This window comes from Chenopodium quinoa, unplaced genomic scaffold, assembly GCF_001683475.1.
Source record: "Chenopodium quinoa cultivar QQ74 unplaced genomic scaffold, ASM168347v1, whole genome shotgun sequence".
NCBI lineage: Eukaryota > Viridiplantae > Streptophyta > Magnoliopsida > Caryophyllales > Amaranthaceae > Chenopodium > Chenopodium quinoa.
This window is the reverse complement of record NW_018744955.1, coordinates 122,929-139,141: the sequence shown is the minus strand read 5'-3', so window position 1 is coordinate 139,141 and position 16,213 is coordinate 122,929. Positions and strand designations below refer to the sequence as shown.

Sequence of the window (16,213 nt, the reverse complement as noted above, 5' to 3'; positions counted from 1 at the left end):
TATAATTCAAGTGATCGTCAATAATAGTTTATTTGTGCATTAAATTCAACCAACATAGATTAAACAGGTTTAGGGTTAATCCTATTGATTGTATGTTAGTCAGAAAGCGCACATGAATACGAGCAGAATAAAGTAGAGGCCTATTATTAGGGCAGGTTCAATCTCTTTTAGGTTGGATTTGTACCATCATCTCCGAACCCTTATTTGGTTCATGACCTTATGGAGTTGACGATCTCTTGGATCGTTAAGGGGTGTAACCTTCACCTAGTGATGGTTTACAAGTTCCTTAAAAACTTGTTGGCGACTCTTTTGCTCTATCTTCTTCCCTTTTGGACGCCACCATACTTTAGTGTATGATCACAGTGGGGTTCAAGCTAGTGGGATTTTTAAAGGCTTGAAACTATTCCCTACAGCTGTTTGGTTGGTTTCAGATGGAGTTGGTTGATTGACTTGGGAACGTCTGATGCTGCAATGAGCATGATACGTTTGTAAGTCAATCAATCACAGTAGTGATTGCCCCAAACCAAGTGCACAGCCGTACACCAAGAGGCGTTCCAATTACTAACCAGACGGAGTTTGTCCGTCTTGGTAGAGATTACATAGCCATTGCACAACTCTTTTGCCCCAATTGGGATAGAAAGTGCAACTTTGGGATAAATAGCCTGTGAGAACTTCAGCCGGTGGTCAACTGATGCCTAGGGGCATCCGGTAATCGGTAACTTGGTCGTTCTTTACAGATCATTCTGGTCAGACGGCTATGAGTTGACCAATGTGGTCGTTCAATTTTTGCCGTCTGCATAGGTACGTAGAACCGATAGATTGTCTGTTCTCTGCGACGATTACACCCGGAGGGGTGTCGTCGGACGCCTTTGTCTAGATTGGGACAGGCGGTTTTATAAAATAAGCAACCATCCGGCTATTTAAGCCTTTGGTCTTGTTTGAGACTGGTTGTATAGCCACTAAGCGTTTTTGTGCTTAATTTTTAATCGGATTGTTACGACATTAAATTTACACTAAGTGTCAAACTTAGTTATTTTAAACAAATAAGCCCGTCTGGGTATTACCCAGACGGACAGACAATTATCAATTCATACCAAGTATCAAACCTAGTCAAATCAACAAAGGATCCATTTGAGTATTACCCAGGCGGTCAAGCAATTATAACCCTTACTAAGTGTCAAACTTAGTTAGTTATATAAGAATCCGTCTGAATATTACCCAGGAGGAGAAACGAAAATGATTTTGCAAACAAAGTCTGAATTCTCATTAATTGACTCACTGTTTACAAAAAACTGATTATCAGAAGTAGTGTTTTTTCAAATTGTCTACATTCCAAGTTCTAGGCAGACGCTTACCGTTTGGAGTTTCCAGGCGGTAGGTGCCGCCTCTTACTTCTTTATAGATCCGGTAGGGGCCTTCCCAATTTGGAGTTAGCTTTCCCAGCTCATTGGCCCTACCAGTTGCCTCCATTTTTCGTAACACTAAGTCGTCAACTTTCAAGGGACGCTTGTGTACTTTCTTGTTGTAGGCTCTGGTCATTCTCAGACGGTAAATTACATGACGCAAGGCGGCATTGCCCCTGCGTTCTGGGAGTGAATCCAATGCCAGGCGCATTGCTTCCCAGTTTGCCTCTTCATCATATAGCATGACTCTGAGAGTCGGCTCGATGGGCAAGACGGCTTCAGAACCGTAAACCATGAGAAATGGGGTTTCACCGGTTGCCCCTTTTGCTGTTGTCCGGATGGCCTATAGGAAATGGATTAACTCCTCTGCCCACAAGCCACCGACTCTTTCAATTTTCTTTTTAATGCCGTCTGAGATTAGTTTGTTAAAGGCTTCAACTTGGTCGTTTTCTTGGGGTCGGCCGACTGATGCAAAACAGCTTGAGATCCCTTGATCTCCCAACCAAGTTTTTAGCTGAGGCGTCTCAAACTGAGGACCGTTATCGAACACCATAGACATAGGTACCCCATATCGGGTGATAATGTTCTTCCAGATGAAGGAAATTACGTCTGAGGTCTTGATGTTCTTAACCGCCTTAGCCTTCACCCACTTGGTGAAATAATCCACAGCCACCAAGATGTAGCGTTTACCGCCTGGAGCAGGCGTGTAAGGACCTAGAATGTCCATGCCCCATTTTGCAAATGGGATTGGGCTGTGGATGGTCGTCAGATCAGTAGCCGGACGGTGAATAAGTTTGCCAAATTTTTGGCACTTGTCACATTTCTTCACCAACTCCTTGGCGTGTGCCTCAGGAGTGGGCCAAAAATAATGTCGTCTGACTCTGATGGCTAGGGACCTACCGCCTATGTGAGAGGCGCAGAATCCTGAGTGCAAGTCTTCGAGAACTTCCTTCCCCTTTTCTGGGGTGACACACTTCAACAGAGGCTTAAGAAACCCCGCCTTGAAGAGTTCTCCGTTTCTCAACTCGAAGCCCGCAGCTCGCTTCTTCAGGACGGCTGCATCCCGTGGCGAATCAGGAAGCGTACCGTCTGAAAGATAGGCCCGGATGCCATCCATCCAGGTAGAGCTTCGATCCAGAATTCCAATGGGATCTTCATAGAGGCTTCTTTTTTCAAGAACTTCCCAGAAGACTGACCGAGGCGTATCATGGCAGGCGGAAGACGCCAGTTTTGACAATGCATCCGCCTGGTTGTTTTCCGACCTAGGCACTTGATTCAGCCGGAATTCCTCAAGTGCCCCGGCCTCTTCTTTGACTGCCTGAAGATATTTGACCATAGCCGGATGAGTTGCCTCATAGCTTCCCTCATACTGGCTAACGACTAATTGGGAATCAGAGTAGGCGTCAATTTTCATGGCCCCTACCGCCTTACACATACGGATGCCGGCTAGTAGGGCTTCATATTCCGCCTCATTGTTAGAGGCCTGAAACTTGAAGCGTAGTGCATACTCAAATATGTCTCCTTCAGGAGACTCGTAGATTACGCCTGCACCACAACCGTTCTTTGTAGAGCTCCCGTCTACATACACTTTCCAAACCTGATCAAGATTATCCGGAGCCACCGGACGGGTCATTTCAACAATGAAGTTGGCAAACGCCTGACCTTTCACTGCCTTTCTTGGTTCGTAAGTGATTTCAAGACTTTGCATTTCAATAGCCCATTTCAACATTCTCTCGGATGACTCCAAGGTAGACATTGGCCGCTTGAGTGGCTGGTCGGTGTAAATCACCACCGGATGTGCCAAAAAGTAAGGCTTCAGCTTTTTGAATGCCATATACAAAGCAAGGCCAAAATTTTCAACCATGGGGTATCGGAGTTCAGCATTTTTGAGAACATGGCTAATGAATTAAACTGGGAGCTGCACGCCATCTCGCTCAGCAAGGAGAACGGCACTGAGGGCATGATCTGAGACGGCTAAATACATGTACAACGTCTCCCTAGGCAAAGGACTGACCAACCTAGGTAGAGAATGTAAATGTTCTTCCAACTTCTGGAATGCCGCCTCACCATCATCCCCCCATTCAAACCTGGTCTTCTTCCTGATTGCTTGGAAGAAGTAAAGGCATTAGTCGCCTGACCGGCTGAGGAATCTCCCTAAGGCCGCCAGACAACCGGTGAGTCTCTGAACTTCCTTGACAGATTGGGGTGACTTCATATCAATCACCGCCTGTATCTTTTCGGGGTTAGCCTCTATCCCCCTTTGATCAATCAGGAATCCGAGAAACTTCCCAGACTCAATACCAAAGACGCATTTCTTTGGATTCAACATGACCTTATGCCGCCTGAGGGTGGTGAATGTTTCTCGGAGATCAGCAAGGTGATCCGTCTGTAGCTTGGATTTGACTATCATGTCATCAATGTACGCCTCCACATTCCTCCCATTTTGATTAATGAAGACCGTATTAATCATCCGTTGGAAAGTGGAAGGCGCGTTTTTCAAGCCAAACGGCATCACAGTATAACAGAACAACCCCTGATCAGTGACGAAGGCCGTCTTCTCTTGATCCTTTTTCCATAGGGGTATCTGATGGAAGCCAGAGTAGGCATCCATAAAGCTCATCAAAGCGTGGCTGGCTGTAGAGTCGACCAGACTGTCGATCTTTAGAAGTGGGTAACTTTCCTTTGGACACGCCTTGTTGAGGTCTGTGTAATCAACACACATGCGCCAGGTCCCATTCGGTTTTTTAACAAGGACCACATTGGCCACCCAGTCGGGAAAGTTACAAGGCCGAATGAACCTGGCGTCTAGCAGCTTTTTAACTTTGGCAGCTGCCGCCTGACTTCTTTCCTCGCCGTGGTTTCTTTTCTTTTGCCGGATGGGCTTCTTTTTGGGGTCCACGGCGAGTTTGTGGACAGCGAGATCCGGGCTGACGCCTGGCATCTCTTCCACTTCAAAGGAAAAAATGTCTTTAAATTCTTTCAGCAGAAGGTGCAAGCTTGCACCCAAGGTAGCATGAGCAACCGTCCCAACCTTTACAGTACGCTCTAGACGGCTGTCATCCAGAGCGAGATCAATGTTTTCACCAGCCGGTTGGGGACGGAGCTCGTCTAACCGTTCACCGTCAGTGATTGCTATTTTTTCTCTTTCTTCACCTCCACCAGCAGAGGTGCCTTTCTTTTCTTCCCGGCTGCTGGTGGGAGAGGTGCTGGGTCGGCATCCTTAACATTGTCAAGGTCTATTGGTTCCTGGTCGCCTAGGGCCACAATATCTTTGACGGCTGAGAGATAGCACTCCCGGGCCGTCTTTTGATCCCCATTCAAGGAATCAACAGAGCCGTCATCCCTCTCATACTTGATGAGCATGAGAGACGGGATGATTACCGCCTTGGCTTCGTTGAGAGTTGGCCGACCAAGGATAATGTTGTAGGCGGTCAACTCCTCAACGAAGAAGAATCTGACGACAATATGTCGTCCCTGGCCTTTCTCTCCCAGCCGGATGGGTAAGTCAATTCTCCCGGCTGGGTAGACCATCCTGCCCCCAAAACCAACCAGGGGGTGGGTGACCGGATGCATGCTGCTGACATTGTATTTCAGTTTTTGCAGGCACCAGAGGCTGATGATGTCTGATGAGCTGCCGGTGTCAATAAGGATTCTTCCAACCAGTTGGTTAGCAACCTTACATTCAATGACGACCGGGTCATCATGCGGACGGCGGACGCTGCCCCTGTCCTTCTCAGTGATCAAAACGTCTGGGAAGGAGGTGCTTGCAGACGCCTGCTCATCATCATCCTTGTCCATCTTTCGAAGATGGCTCTTGGTGCCCCGGATGGTAAGGCCACCACAGGAAAACCCGCCTGCTATTGTGTAGACCGGCTCCTTGTCGGTATCCGAGCTACTAGCAGGCTGGGGGGTAGTCTTAGAGGACTGACCCTTATTCTTCTTCTTTGCCCCGGCTGGGGACTTAGAAATGTAGGACTTCAGCATTCCCTTGTCAGCCAGACGGTCCAACGCCCGTTGAAGACTGAAGCAGTCGTTGGTGTCATGGACAACCTTCTCATGGAACTGGCAGAATTTATTTTTGTTCCGTGACTGAACGAAACTCTTCATTGGATTCGGCTTTTCAATGGACAGTCGGTCCTTAATTTCCACGAGGATGGAATTGCAGCCCTTGTTAAACTCGTACTTAGGGACGTACGGTTTAAACTCCTTCTTTTTCTTCTCGGACGGCTGGTCAGAGTCATTAACCACCCAGATTTCTTTTCTTTTCTTGCTCTCTTCTTTATTTTTGGCCGGCTGAGCAGACCGGATGACTTTCTGCTTGTCGGACTTGGAGTCCGACTGGTTACCAGGTGAGCAGAGGTCGGTAGCTTGAATATAGCTTTCCGCCTCCCTCAGGGCCGCCTGTAAGGTGAAAGCCCCTTTTCTGACTAGGTTGAACTTAAAGGTCGACCCGTCTCTCAAACCCTTGAAGAAGTCTGTAAAAACTACCTCATCAGACAGTCCTTGAATCTGAATTCTGATCAGATTGAACCGCCTGACATATGAGCGCAACCCTTCTCTCCCCCCTGCTTAACAGTGCTCAAATCAAGGCTTGTTTTCTTAGCAGGGATGTTCATTGAGAAGTTGGAAGCAAACAGGAAGGCGAGCTTCCTAAAATTGTCAATGGACCCGGCTGGCAAGTTGCCAAGCCATTGTTGGGCAATGCCCTTCAATGTAGCCGGGAAGCATCGACACCAGGTGGCGTCATCCAACCCATGTAGGTACATGAGGTTGGTGTATGCCATAAGGTGATCTTCCGGGTTGGTGGTACCATCATAGGTACCTACCAATACATTCTTAACCTTGGCCGGCTGTGCCGCCTCGGTTATCTCCCGGGTGAACGCAGAAGGTTGTTCACCCAGGCGTAGCAGACGGAGCTGCCAATCCAGTGGCTGGACATTTTGATATGCCGCTTGACCCCCGAAGAGGGCCGGCTGCATGAAGTGAGGGGATACTGACCGTAAACCTGAGTAGGTACATACGACACAGTTCCAATCATCTGAGGGCCAGAATGGACGGTATTACCACCTGTCTGGCTCTCATGCAGGGAGAGAGCATTCCCTGCAGAAGTATTGTTGAAGCTGTCAGGGAAGTTCGACGTTGAAGCCGACTCAGTTGTTGATTGCTCTTCCGGTTGATTATTTCTCGGGCATCAAGAGATGACTTTTTACTTCCCACCGGCTGTTGAGTCCGGCGGGTGTTATTGTTATTCCTCTTAGGAAGAAGAATCTTGGACCAATCAATGGTCCCGGCTGCCTTCTCCTTTGGATGGGGAGTTGGTTGCCGATCTTTGACTGACTTCCCCTTTTTCAGAGGAGCTTTCTTGGCCGACTGACCTCTACTTGGGCCAGCCCGGCTCTAGGTGATTAGCTCTTTAATTTCACCCTTGAAACTTGTCATGAACCTCATGAGTTTGTCTCGGGTGACCGGTGCTGATCCTGTGGCCGTATGGGTTTCCCCTTCTGGCTGCCCAGGGGGTCGACTTGCACCCGCCTGGGAGGCACCCCGCTCCAGAGTCTCTCTGGGCCGGATGCGCTTGATTCTGAGAGAGCCGTCATCGGCTGTAAAGGTTTCGACCTAGGGATCTTCATCCTCCTGGTCTGTAATGACTTCTGGGTCTTCGCCCACACGGTTAAGGGGTACAGACTCTTGAACCATCTTCGAGGTACTCTCCCCACAGACAGCGCCAAATGTTTTGGGTGTTTTTTGTCCCTCGGGAGAGTTACAACACGAATACTGATCCGGCGGGAGCTGTACCTGAAAAACAAACGGAGACACCAGTTGGGTGGTGCTCCGCCTCAGACGCACAAGTTAGAAACTTGTAGTGAGAAAACGATGCGGAAATTTAGGTGGGTATCTGCTCGGATTCCAAGCTCAGATGTCTCTATCACAGGGACTGTTTGTAATAAATGGTAAAAAACCTGCCCTCAAAAAGAGGGACATCTCCCTATTTATAGGGTCGTTGGGATTTGTGCCCCTGATTAGGTCACTAAGCCCTAATCATTGGTGGGCTGCGCCGCTTTGCGGCTTTCTCGGGATTTGGGCCTGAAGGCCGCCTTTTTCCCCCTAATTTCTGGAGTGATATAATCATTATTTGTTGTCATAAATGTTCGTGGTAGGCTTGAATTATTGAAATCGGTGTAAGTTGTAAATCGGTAAATTGGTTGTTCAAAGGCAAATCGGATGGTTCCACCCACCCAATTGGACTCCCGGAGGATATTTGGGACCATGGTAAACATTTCGGCAATTTTTATATGCGGGAGAAAAAAGTCAAAAAATTCCAAAATTGAAGGCTAATATCCACGCTTTTTGAGAAATTTCGAATGTTTCGAGGCCCGGTGTCGAAAAGCATTGAGATTTTAGGGGATACATCTCGGGGTCAAATAATGTCGTTTGGATCCATATATGATAATTATATGTTGACATAAATTTTCGTGGTAAACTTTTTTTTTTTTTTTTTTTTTGAGGGAATTTTTCGTGGTAAACTTGAGTTAATGAAATCGGTGCAAGTTGTAAACCGGTAAATTGGTCGTTTAAAGACAAATTGGATGGTTCCACCCAGCCAATTGGACTCTCGGAGGGTATTAGGACCATGGTAAACATTACGACAATTTTTACTTCCGGGTGGAAAAAAGTAAAAAAATTTCCAAAATTAAAAGCTAATATCCACGGTTTTTGAGAAATTTTGGAGATTTTGGACTGTGACTCTCTAGGGTACACTAATGTCATTTTTCATTTATGGCTCATTAAATCCTTATTATAAGTGTTTCAAAAAATAAAAATAAAATAAAATATAAATAAATTACAAAATATATTATAATATTATAAAAGACTCCATTTTTTTTTGTCAAAGTGAGACTCAAAGTTGGCTATTTAAAATGGAAAATTTGCAAATTGCAGCCATTTAAATTTTTTTTTTTGCAAATTGCAGCCCAAAAGTTCGTATAAATTGTAAATTGCAGCCCGATTCAATTTTTTCATCGGTTTACATGTTGAAAAATCTTCGGTTAAGGTTTTAGAGGTTATTTTAGGCTTGAGGGAACCGAATTGAGCTCGGAATTAGCAAAAAAATAACGTAATTATCTCATATTTACAGTTTCTCACAAATCGATACACTTTTGTTACGCAAAACGAGATACTTGCGTTATTTTTTTCTAGTTCCGAGCTCAATTCGGTTCCTTAAGGACTAAAATGACCCCTAAAACCTTAATAGAAGATTTTTCAACTTGTAAACCGATCAAAAAGTTAAATCGGGCTGCAATTTACAATTTATTTGAACTTTTGGGCTGCAATTTGCAAAAAAAATTTTAAATGGCTGCAATTTTCAAAATACGAACTTTAAACGACTGCAATTTACAAATTTTCTATTTAAAATTAACAACTTTCGGTATCCTTTGCAAAAAAAAAAAAAAAAAAAAAAAAAAAATACTCTCCCAGTGTTTAATCCGTCAAAGTCTCACCATCGGAGAGTTTTTCCTGTCTTACTTTGCTTCGTTACTCACTCTTTCCCCTTGCGCTGTCCCAAAGTTGAATTTTGGGCTTTTTCTTCTTTTCTATTTGCATTTGTAAGAACAAATTAGATTTGGATTTGTTTTTTTTTCAACCATATATTGTCATTTCTGCTGTATATAATCTTATAAAGAGTGCATTTTTACAAAGGGTTTTTGTTTTTTTGGGTGCAGATTATTCTTATATAAATGGCATTTGTAGTAAAAGTTCCTGTGAATGTGAGTATTTCTTCACAATGCAAATTTGGTGGATTTTCTGGGAATATAATCAGAAAATCTGGATTTGAGAATGGGCGTAGATCGTTTGTTTCAGCTGTAATGTCAAGTAGCCCTGCTCCTAATGTCCAAAATCTTTCTATCAAGTCCAAAGATGTTGGATTGCCTGTTATGGTATAAACTCTTTACTATTCTCTTGATTCTAAAACTTGTTGTCATGTTGAATTGAATCTTGCTGGAGTTTGTTCATGTCGGAAATCGTTATATTGCTTGAGGAATCAATGGTCATAATCGACGAGTTTCGTGCCCGGAAATGTAAACTTGGTTGTCTATGTTTGATTGATTAGTACAAACTATGCAATGTTTTGTACAGATTTATCAGGACTTGAATTATACGCGTAACACATTTATCTCATTAGCAAAATGGTATATTGTTCGATTCCTTTCTTCTATATACGAGTGACTCATACAGTCATACAATAGCTTATTCAACCTGATCACTGTTGTTTGATTTCCTAGCGTTGCCCTTCTGTTAAATTTATTGGCTGCATGGAAATTTTTATCAAGTCAAAACTAAAATGTTATTGTGTTTGTCACTACTCACTAGTATGTGTCTGTTGCTTCCCCGTGCTTGTTGCTTATATTTGTGCACTCTCTAATAAATTATGAGAGTATGATGAATGAAAGTAAATGCTGATTGAAATTGGCTATATACACAGAATTATCAATGCTTTTCAAGATACATAAGAAGAGGGGTTGGGGGGGGGGGGGGGAGGAGTTACGAGACACGGGGCTGAATTTGGCTGGCAATCTTCATTCTTCAACTGTGTCTTACGATTTATTTATTTGTCTTTTTGAAATTTAAGTCTCACCCTTGCTGGAGGTCAATTTATTTGTTTGTTCTATGAAGCTTTCTGATTTATATCTTAGGTGTCAGCTAAGTTCTCTGATTCCACAGCTAGATTGATCTCTATCTTGTTTGGTAATTCTAAATCAATTGGCTAGCATTGATCTGATCCTTTGCTTTATTGGTTTAGTTGGAAATGATCTAAGTGTTTGATGTATAAATCTTCTAGAAGACGTTGGTTGGTTGGTTGATCTTAGGATACAATCATACATTTTCCCATCATACTTATCTGACAATCCTTGTATCTTAGAGGAAGTTGTTAAAGCTATACCAATTCTGATACCTGTCCATTTATGTGTTTTTTACATGGACCTGTGAGGCTGTGACTAACTAGCAGAGTGAAAATGGTCTACTATAAATTATGGAAGGGGCTTTAATTTATTCACATCAAATTATACCTATTAACTATAACAGTTTGTGGTCAGTTACTGATTACAATTTTTGAGCTACTGAAAAAAATCAAAGATATGCTTCAATTTGACAGAAGTTGACAAACCATATAGTCATTATTGCTGTTGTTAGACATGGCATTTCACTTTTAAGTGATTCTGGTTGTAAGAACATCATGTGCTTCTGTTAGGCTGGCTTTTACTTAGAAACTTTGTTCTATGTGATTCTTTGATTATAGGTCAATAGTTGCATGGGCAAAATGGGAAAGGCAGTTATCGAAGCAGCAGCTAATGCTGGACTTCATATTGTTCCTGTATCATTCGGTGCACAGGAGGAGTGTGGGCAGCTTGTCCAAGTGGGAGATAAAGAAATTCAGGTCCACGGTCCTTTAGAAAGAGAAGATATCCTTGCCTCTGTCTATGATGAATATCCTGAGCTGATTGTGGTAGACTATACAGTGCCGACTGCAGTAAATGGTATGGAGAACATATGAAAACTTGTAATTAATGTGGTGCAACTCTTTGATGATTGACACTGTCTAACTTTATCTTGGTAATAGGAAATTAAGAAACCCCATTGTAAGTAATTGGCTGTAAATTAAAGGTTTAGACCTTTAATGTGGATGCGTTTTTGTTGACCAGCATTATTCAATCATTATCTTATGTGCAATACTTCATTTTGTCAGTTCTGTGCTATTAAAATAAAGAGTTTGCCTTTTCTTTCCCTTGCTATATTGCATTTGACTATTTTAATTGATAATTAACTTGTGATCACTGGATTTTTTAAATTTATCATGTCTCGGCTTGGTCATTTTACAAATACACGGAAATGGAGTTTTTGCTTATCGCTGATCCTTTGTGTATTTTTTTTTTCTATGTAACTCTTCGTTATCCGGGAAATATTTTCTGTATTAAGTTTTCAGGGTAGTTTTTTTTTTAGATGGATTTTGGGGGGTATGAGGCCTCTCTCAGTGTTAAGGGGTGAGGTTACATTCCTCCTATCTTATTTGTCTACGATGTTGTCTTAAACAGGCTGGGAAACATTCATCATATTTATCTAAGATGTTATACTAAGCAAGGTCATGAGATTTATTCATTTTTCTCATCATATGTGGATTTGACCTATAAAACTTCAAGCCCAGCTCTCTACTGATGTGCAACAATTTCGTTGGTCAACAGTAAAGCTAGATGGAGAACTACAGAATGCATGATCAATATATATATTAGCCCACCCTAGAATCATAGTGCAACTCTGATATAAATGTACCATCAATAAATGTTATGGCCTGATTATTGAATAATTTTAAGCTAGACTCCAAGTTGCTATGTTTATTTCAAAATTTCAATGTATGGAGGGCTCGTTGATAATTTTATTGTTGGAGAAGTATCCAATCATGCTTTGATATTTGTAATTACCTTCTAGTTTTATTAATCATTTTGGACAATTTGGTATGCAGATAATGCAGAGTTGTATTGCAAAATTGGGGTGCCATTTGTGATTGGAACCACTGGTGGAGACAGGGATAAACTTCGTAAGACTGTGGAGGACTCAAAGAATTATGCTGTTATATCACCACAGATGGGAAAGCAGGTGTTTCATTTATAGTCCTGTATCACAAGCCAGTTTCAAATTATCTATTGCAGTTCTCATCACTGAATATCTACACTTTTGGACTTTTGGCTATTCAAGGTCGTAGCATTTCTTGCAGCAATGGAAATTATGGCTGAGCAATTCCCTGGAGCCTTTTCTGGTTATTCTCTTCAGGTATTTCCTCTCATCATGCTCTCTCTGATGCATACAAAATAGTACCTTATGAGTTGGTTTCAACATATCTGACAAGAAAGTTTCATTAACTGTTTGGATGGAGCAGTCTCCATTTCAATATCATGCGCATGTCTTGGCAAACTCATTTGTGATAGTTTTTAGTACTGTAAGATGAATGTAGATTATACTGATCAATCTGAAAAAAATCATAATCAAGCAGTGTCACATCGCATTTGTATCTGATATGTGGTTGAGTGTTGTCTGCCAATTATGAGTTTGATTCTACATCATAATTTTCGGCTCGATGACATGGTTTATTTGCTTAATTATTATTGGGTATGACTGATACCAGGTCATGGAGTCTCATCAAGCCAACAAAAAGGATGCATCTGGGACTGCTAAAGCTGTTATCTCATGCTTTCAGAAACTTGGAGTGGACTTTGATATGGATCAGGTTAGACTCTCTTGTATACAGGGGTTAACTACCGTAGTGAAACCTTAGGATGACTATTTGATTACAGTAGGGTGGTTAGGAAAATTCAAATCCTTTTTTTTGATAATATTATATTACCTTCACATGGAGAAATTAGCATTACTAACCATCCATGATTGTGACTCTTTATGCCTCTTTTTGGAGGTTTAATGGATTTGTTAAATGTTTTGACATACATACATATTCACTTATTTAACCATTCAACCTTGACCTTGTCACCTCTGCTCTACAGTTTTATGGGGGTGCGGGGACTGTTTTGCCTTTTTTTTTTTTTTTTTGGGGGGGGGGGGGAGTGGATGGAATTATTGTGATATTTTACGTTTTGAACTTGGAGACATAGATGGAGAATGAGAGACAAGTCTATACTGTAGTTTGCTACCTTAAAATTTTTAAATCTCCGTGCTTCTTTGTTAGGTAGGAACACTAGGAGGGAGTTTAATTCTGAATGCTTTTTGTGCCTGATCTTCCCTGAAGCTCTGTGCACCTTGCAATTGCTCATAGTTTTATTAATATAAGATGCTTAGAAACTGATAATTTGTGGAAAACCTTTTATTGGTGTTTTCTTCTTGTATTTTTTTTGTATATTCTATATTGTTTTCTTCAGCTGTATGATCATTAACTGCCAAATCATAGTAGGGCTATGCTTCAGTCAACATATTATTTCTTTTTATTGCAATACTAGTTCTTTGCTTAAGGATATTCACTGATTTTATATATATATATATATATATATATATATATATATATATATATATATATATATATACTAGTTACTTGCCTGAGGCTCGGATATTCACTGAATTTTTTTAATTTTTACTAGTTACTTGCCTGAGGCTCGGATATTCACTGAATATAGAGTATCATCATTGTTGTAGGCCTTGTAGTTAGCTCACAAATTGTGAATTTGAAATTGAGTTGGAATCCATATTTTTAGTATGAAATGAACATTTCATTTTATTGATTAATGAATGAAAATTCAAGAGGATATAAAGGATTTTCTAATCTTGGGGTCTGTTCAGTTCAGCTTAATTTCAGTTCAGTTCAGTTCAGCTCCAATCAAATCAGTTCAGCTCTTAATTTCCTTCTCTCATAAAATAATCATTTCAGCTCATCTCAGTTCAGTTCGGCTCCAATCAGTTCAGCTCAGCTCAGCTCAATTCACTAAATGTGAATAGGCCCTTAATATACTTCATATAATTAAAACTTTTTTAGTTTGGTGATTTTCTATCTACAACAATAAACTTCAGTTGTATTGATTATGAAATTTAAAGGGTAAAAATCACTAATTTACTATGATGTTATTTTTAATCTTTTCTTATTTATATGTAAAGCAAAGAAAAATATATTATTTATTTAAAGTTGTTGTACGTTATTGTTCTATATTTTGGGTTTTTAGGCTATAGATTTTTTTAAAAAAAATAAATTATCATATTATATATTAAGGCAAAAAAAAGAAAAAAAAATTTGGTAGGAACGCGATACATGTACTTATGAGATATTTTTGGTGATTACTCTATTATATAGTTAGCTTAGAGGTTTAAGAGTTTGTTATATACACCCGGGTGTACGGTGCACCCATGAGTATTTTGTTTTTATTTTGATGATTGTTTTTCATTTAATCATCAAATCAAGAACAAATTAACCTTGTGTTGCACCCGGGTGTATATAAAAAATTTCATAGAGGGTTGGAACTTTCTTAGAGGCACTAACATTATCTGATCTTTCGTCCTTGTGTGATTTGAGTTGCTGTCTTCAACAACTTTATTTGATCATAACGTGATTTTTTTTTTCCCTAATCCTTCACTCATATTCTTATCAGATACAACTAATACGGGATCCTGAGTTGCAAGTTGAGATGGTTGGTGTCCCGAAAGAACACGTTTCTGGTCATGCATTCCACATGTACCACTTAACGTCTCCCGACCAAACGTAAATTTACACCTATCTCATCCACCTATTTTAAAGCTATGCTTTATCTGATCCTACTAAAGAGTTTGGAGCTTTTTGATCTCTTCTTTAGGGTATCATTTGAGTTTCAGCATAATGTGTGTGGAAGGTCTATATATGCTGAGGGTACCGTCGATGCTGTGCTTTTCCTGGCGAAGAAGGTAGAGATCTTTTTTTTTATTTATTTGTGATGTTTTAATGGCATAATGTGTTTTCTTCCGTCCTTGTGATGTTAGAAGAATGCACATTATGTTGAAAGGGAATTTCTCTGTTTTGATGAAAGCTCAACGAGCAAGTGCTTTTTCTTTGGGGAAATCTTTTTGTTGTTAATATTTGGAGTTCTATAGTTTTGGGGAAATCTTTATTCCTTCTTCCGGGTGATTGGGAAGATTGGTTCAGGAGTTGTATAAGGTGTTATTGTTGAATTATGCTACTCCGTATTATGGAGGTGGGGATCAATTACTAGTTTGAATTTTTGGCTCAACGAGCTGTAGGGTAAGTGTTTAGTTATAATGAGGTGTACCTCATATTCATTGGTGGGCAAGTATGGTACCAGGGACGTTACGGACTATGGAGTATATTATAGATGTGTTAAAATCTAGAACTTTTTCTATTGGCATATCAATTTAAATAATTTTGCTGTGAATTTGTAGTTTCTAAACATATTCCATAATTTTCTGGCATGAAAATAGGTTGCTAACTTGATGTTCTTGAATTTTTGGCTGTAAAAATGCTGCAAAAATCGGCGAGGACTGAAAAATATGTGGTTCATACAGGTGCAATCCAAGGCTACAAAACAGATCTACAACATGATTGATGTCCTGCGCGAAGGCAACATGTGATGATTTTGTGATACTTGAAGATCGTTCGCAATGCAGTGCAATGGTTCACATTTTCCTAATTTGAATCATGTAGATTGTAGAGCTAGATTGCCTATATATCTTTGTTGCATAGCAGGTAGGTATCTTTAGGAAAATCAGAGTCACAAGCTTGAGCAAAGTTTTGTAGTTTAGGTTGTTAAATTGGAGGGAGCTCCAATATCCAATATGGCAAATAGGTTAATATAAAGAACTTTATAAATATTTTATACTACATAACTTTTAATGTACTATTTTTTTGGGTTGGGTCTTCTTCACCAAATAATTTGCTCTATTTTCATTCCCCTCCATTTTCATATCTTTCTTCCTCCTCCTTTCCCAATATATTACTTCATCTTGTAAGCCAACAACAATTACCCTTATAATTCCGGCGGTGAATTAAACAAAAACCCTAAGAAAAATGTAGAAATAAAGGGCATGGTTAACCCAAAAGTATCAATGTTAATTTCCTCCGTTGAAGCCGATTGTCAAGTTTCATTTCACCATTGAATCTCTTCGTTCCTTCATTGATGCTCTTCTGATTTTACTTGAATACAATGATATTCTAGACAGTTTTACAATTTTAACCCCATATTACTAGTTAAAATGACAATACACCCCTTTGAGATTGCCTTTGAGATATGTGGTACATGGGAAAGCCCAAAGGATATCTAGGCTTGGTTGCCACT

At 40.6% G+C, this 16,213-nt stretch overlaps 1 protein-coding gene across 1 annotated transcript; it reads left to right on the top strand.

The window, feature by feature from the left end:
* The first annotated feature begins 8,846 nt into the window (after positions 1 to 8,846).
* On the top strand, positions 8,847 to 15,829 carry LOC110706314 (4-hydroxy-tetrahydrodipicolinate reductase 2, chloroplastic-like). The gene is made up of 9 exons (XM_021884213.1): positions 8,847 to 9,007; positions 9,125 to 9,340; positions 10,702 to 10,939; positions 11,920 to 12,053; positions 12,153 to 12,227; positions 12,580 to 12,681; positions 14,540 to 14,649; positions 14,741 to 14,828; positions 15,444 to 15,829. Exons 2-9 carry the CDS (start codon positions 9,140 to 9,142, stop codon positions 15,507 to 15,509), a joined length of 1,014 nt encoding a protein of 337 aa, XP_021739905.1. The 5' UTR covers positions 8,847 to 9,007; positions 9,125 to 9,139; the 3' UTR covers positions 15,510 to 15,829.
* The last annotated feature ends 384 nt before the right edge of the window (positions 15,830 to 16,213 follow it).

Bases quoted from the DNA above. Each gene is read 5' to 3' on its own strand.
- LOC110706314 (XM_021884213.1), top strand. From the start codon at position 9,140: ATGGCATTTGTAGTAAAAGTTCCTGTGAATGTGAGTATTTCTTCACAA. The intron at 12,228-12,579 runs GTATTTCCTCTC...GACTGATACCAG, and splicing joins TTTCTGGTTATTCTCTTCAG to GTCATGGAGTCTCATCAAGC. The intron at 14,650-14,740 runs GTAAATTTACAC...TCTCTTCTTTAG, and splicing joins TTAACGTCTCCCGACCAAAC to GGTATCATTTGAGTTTCAGC.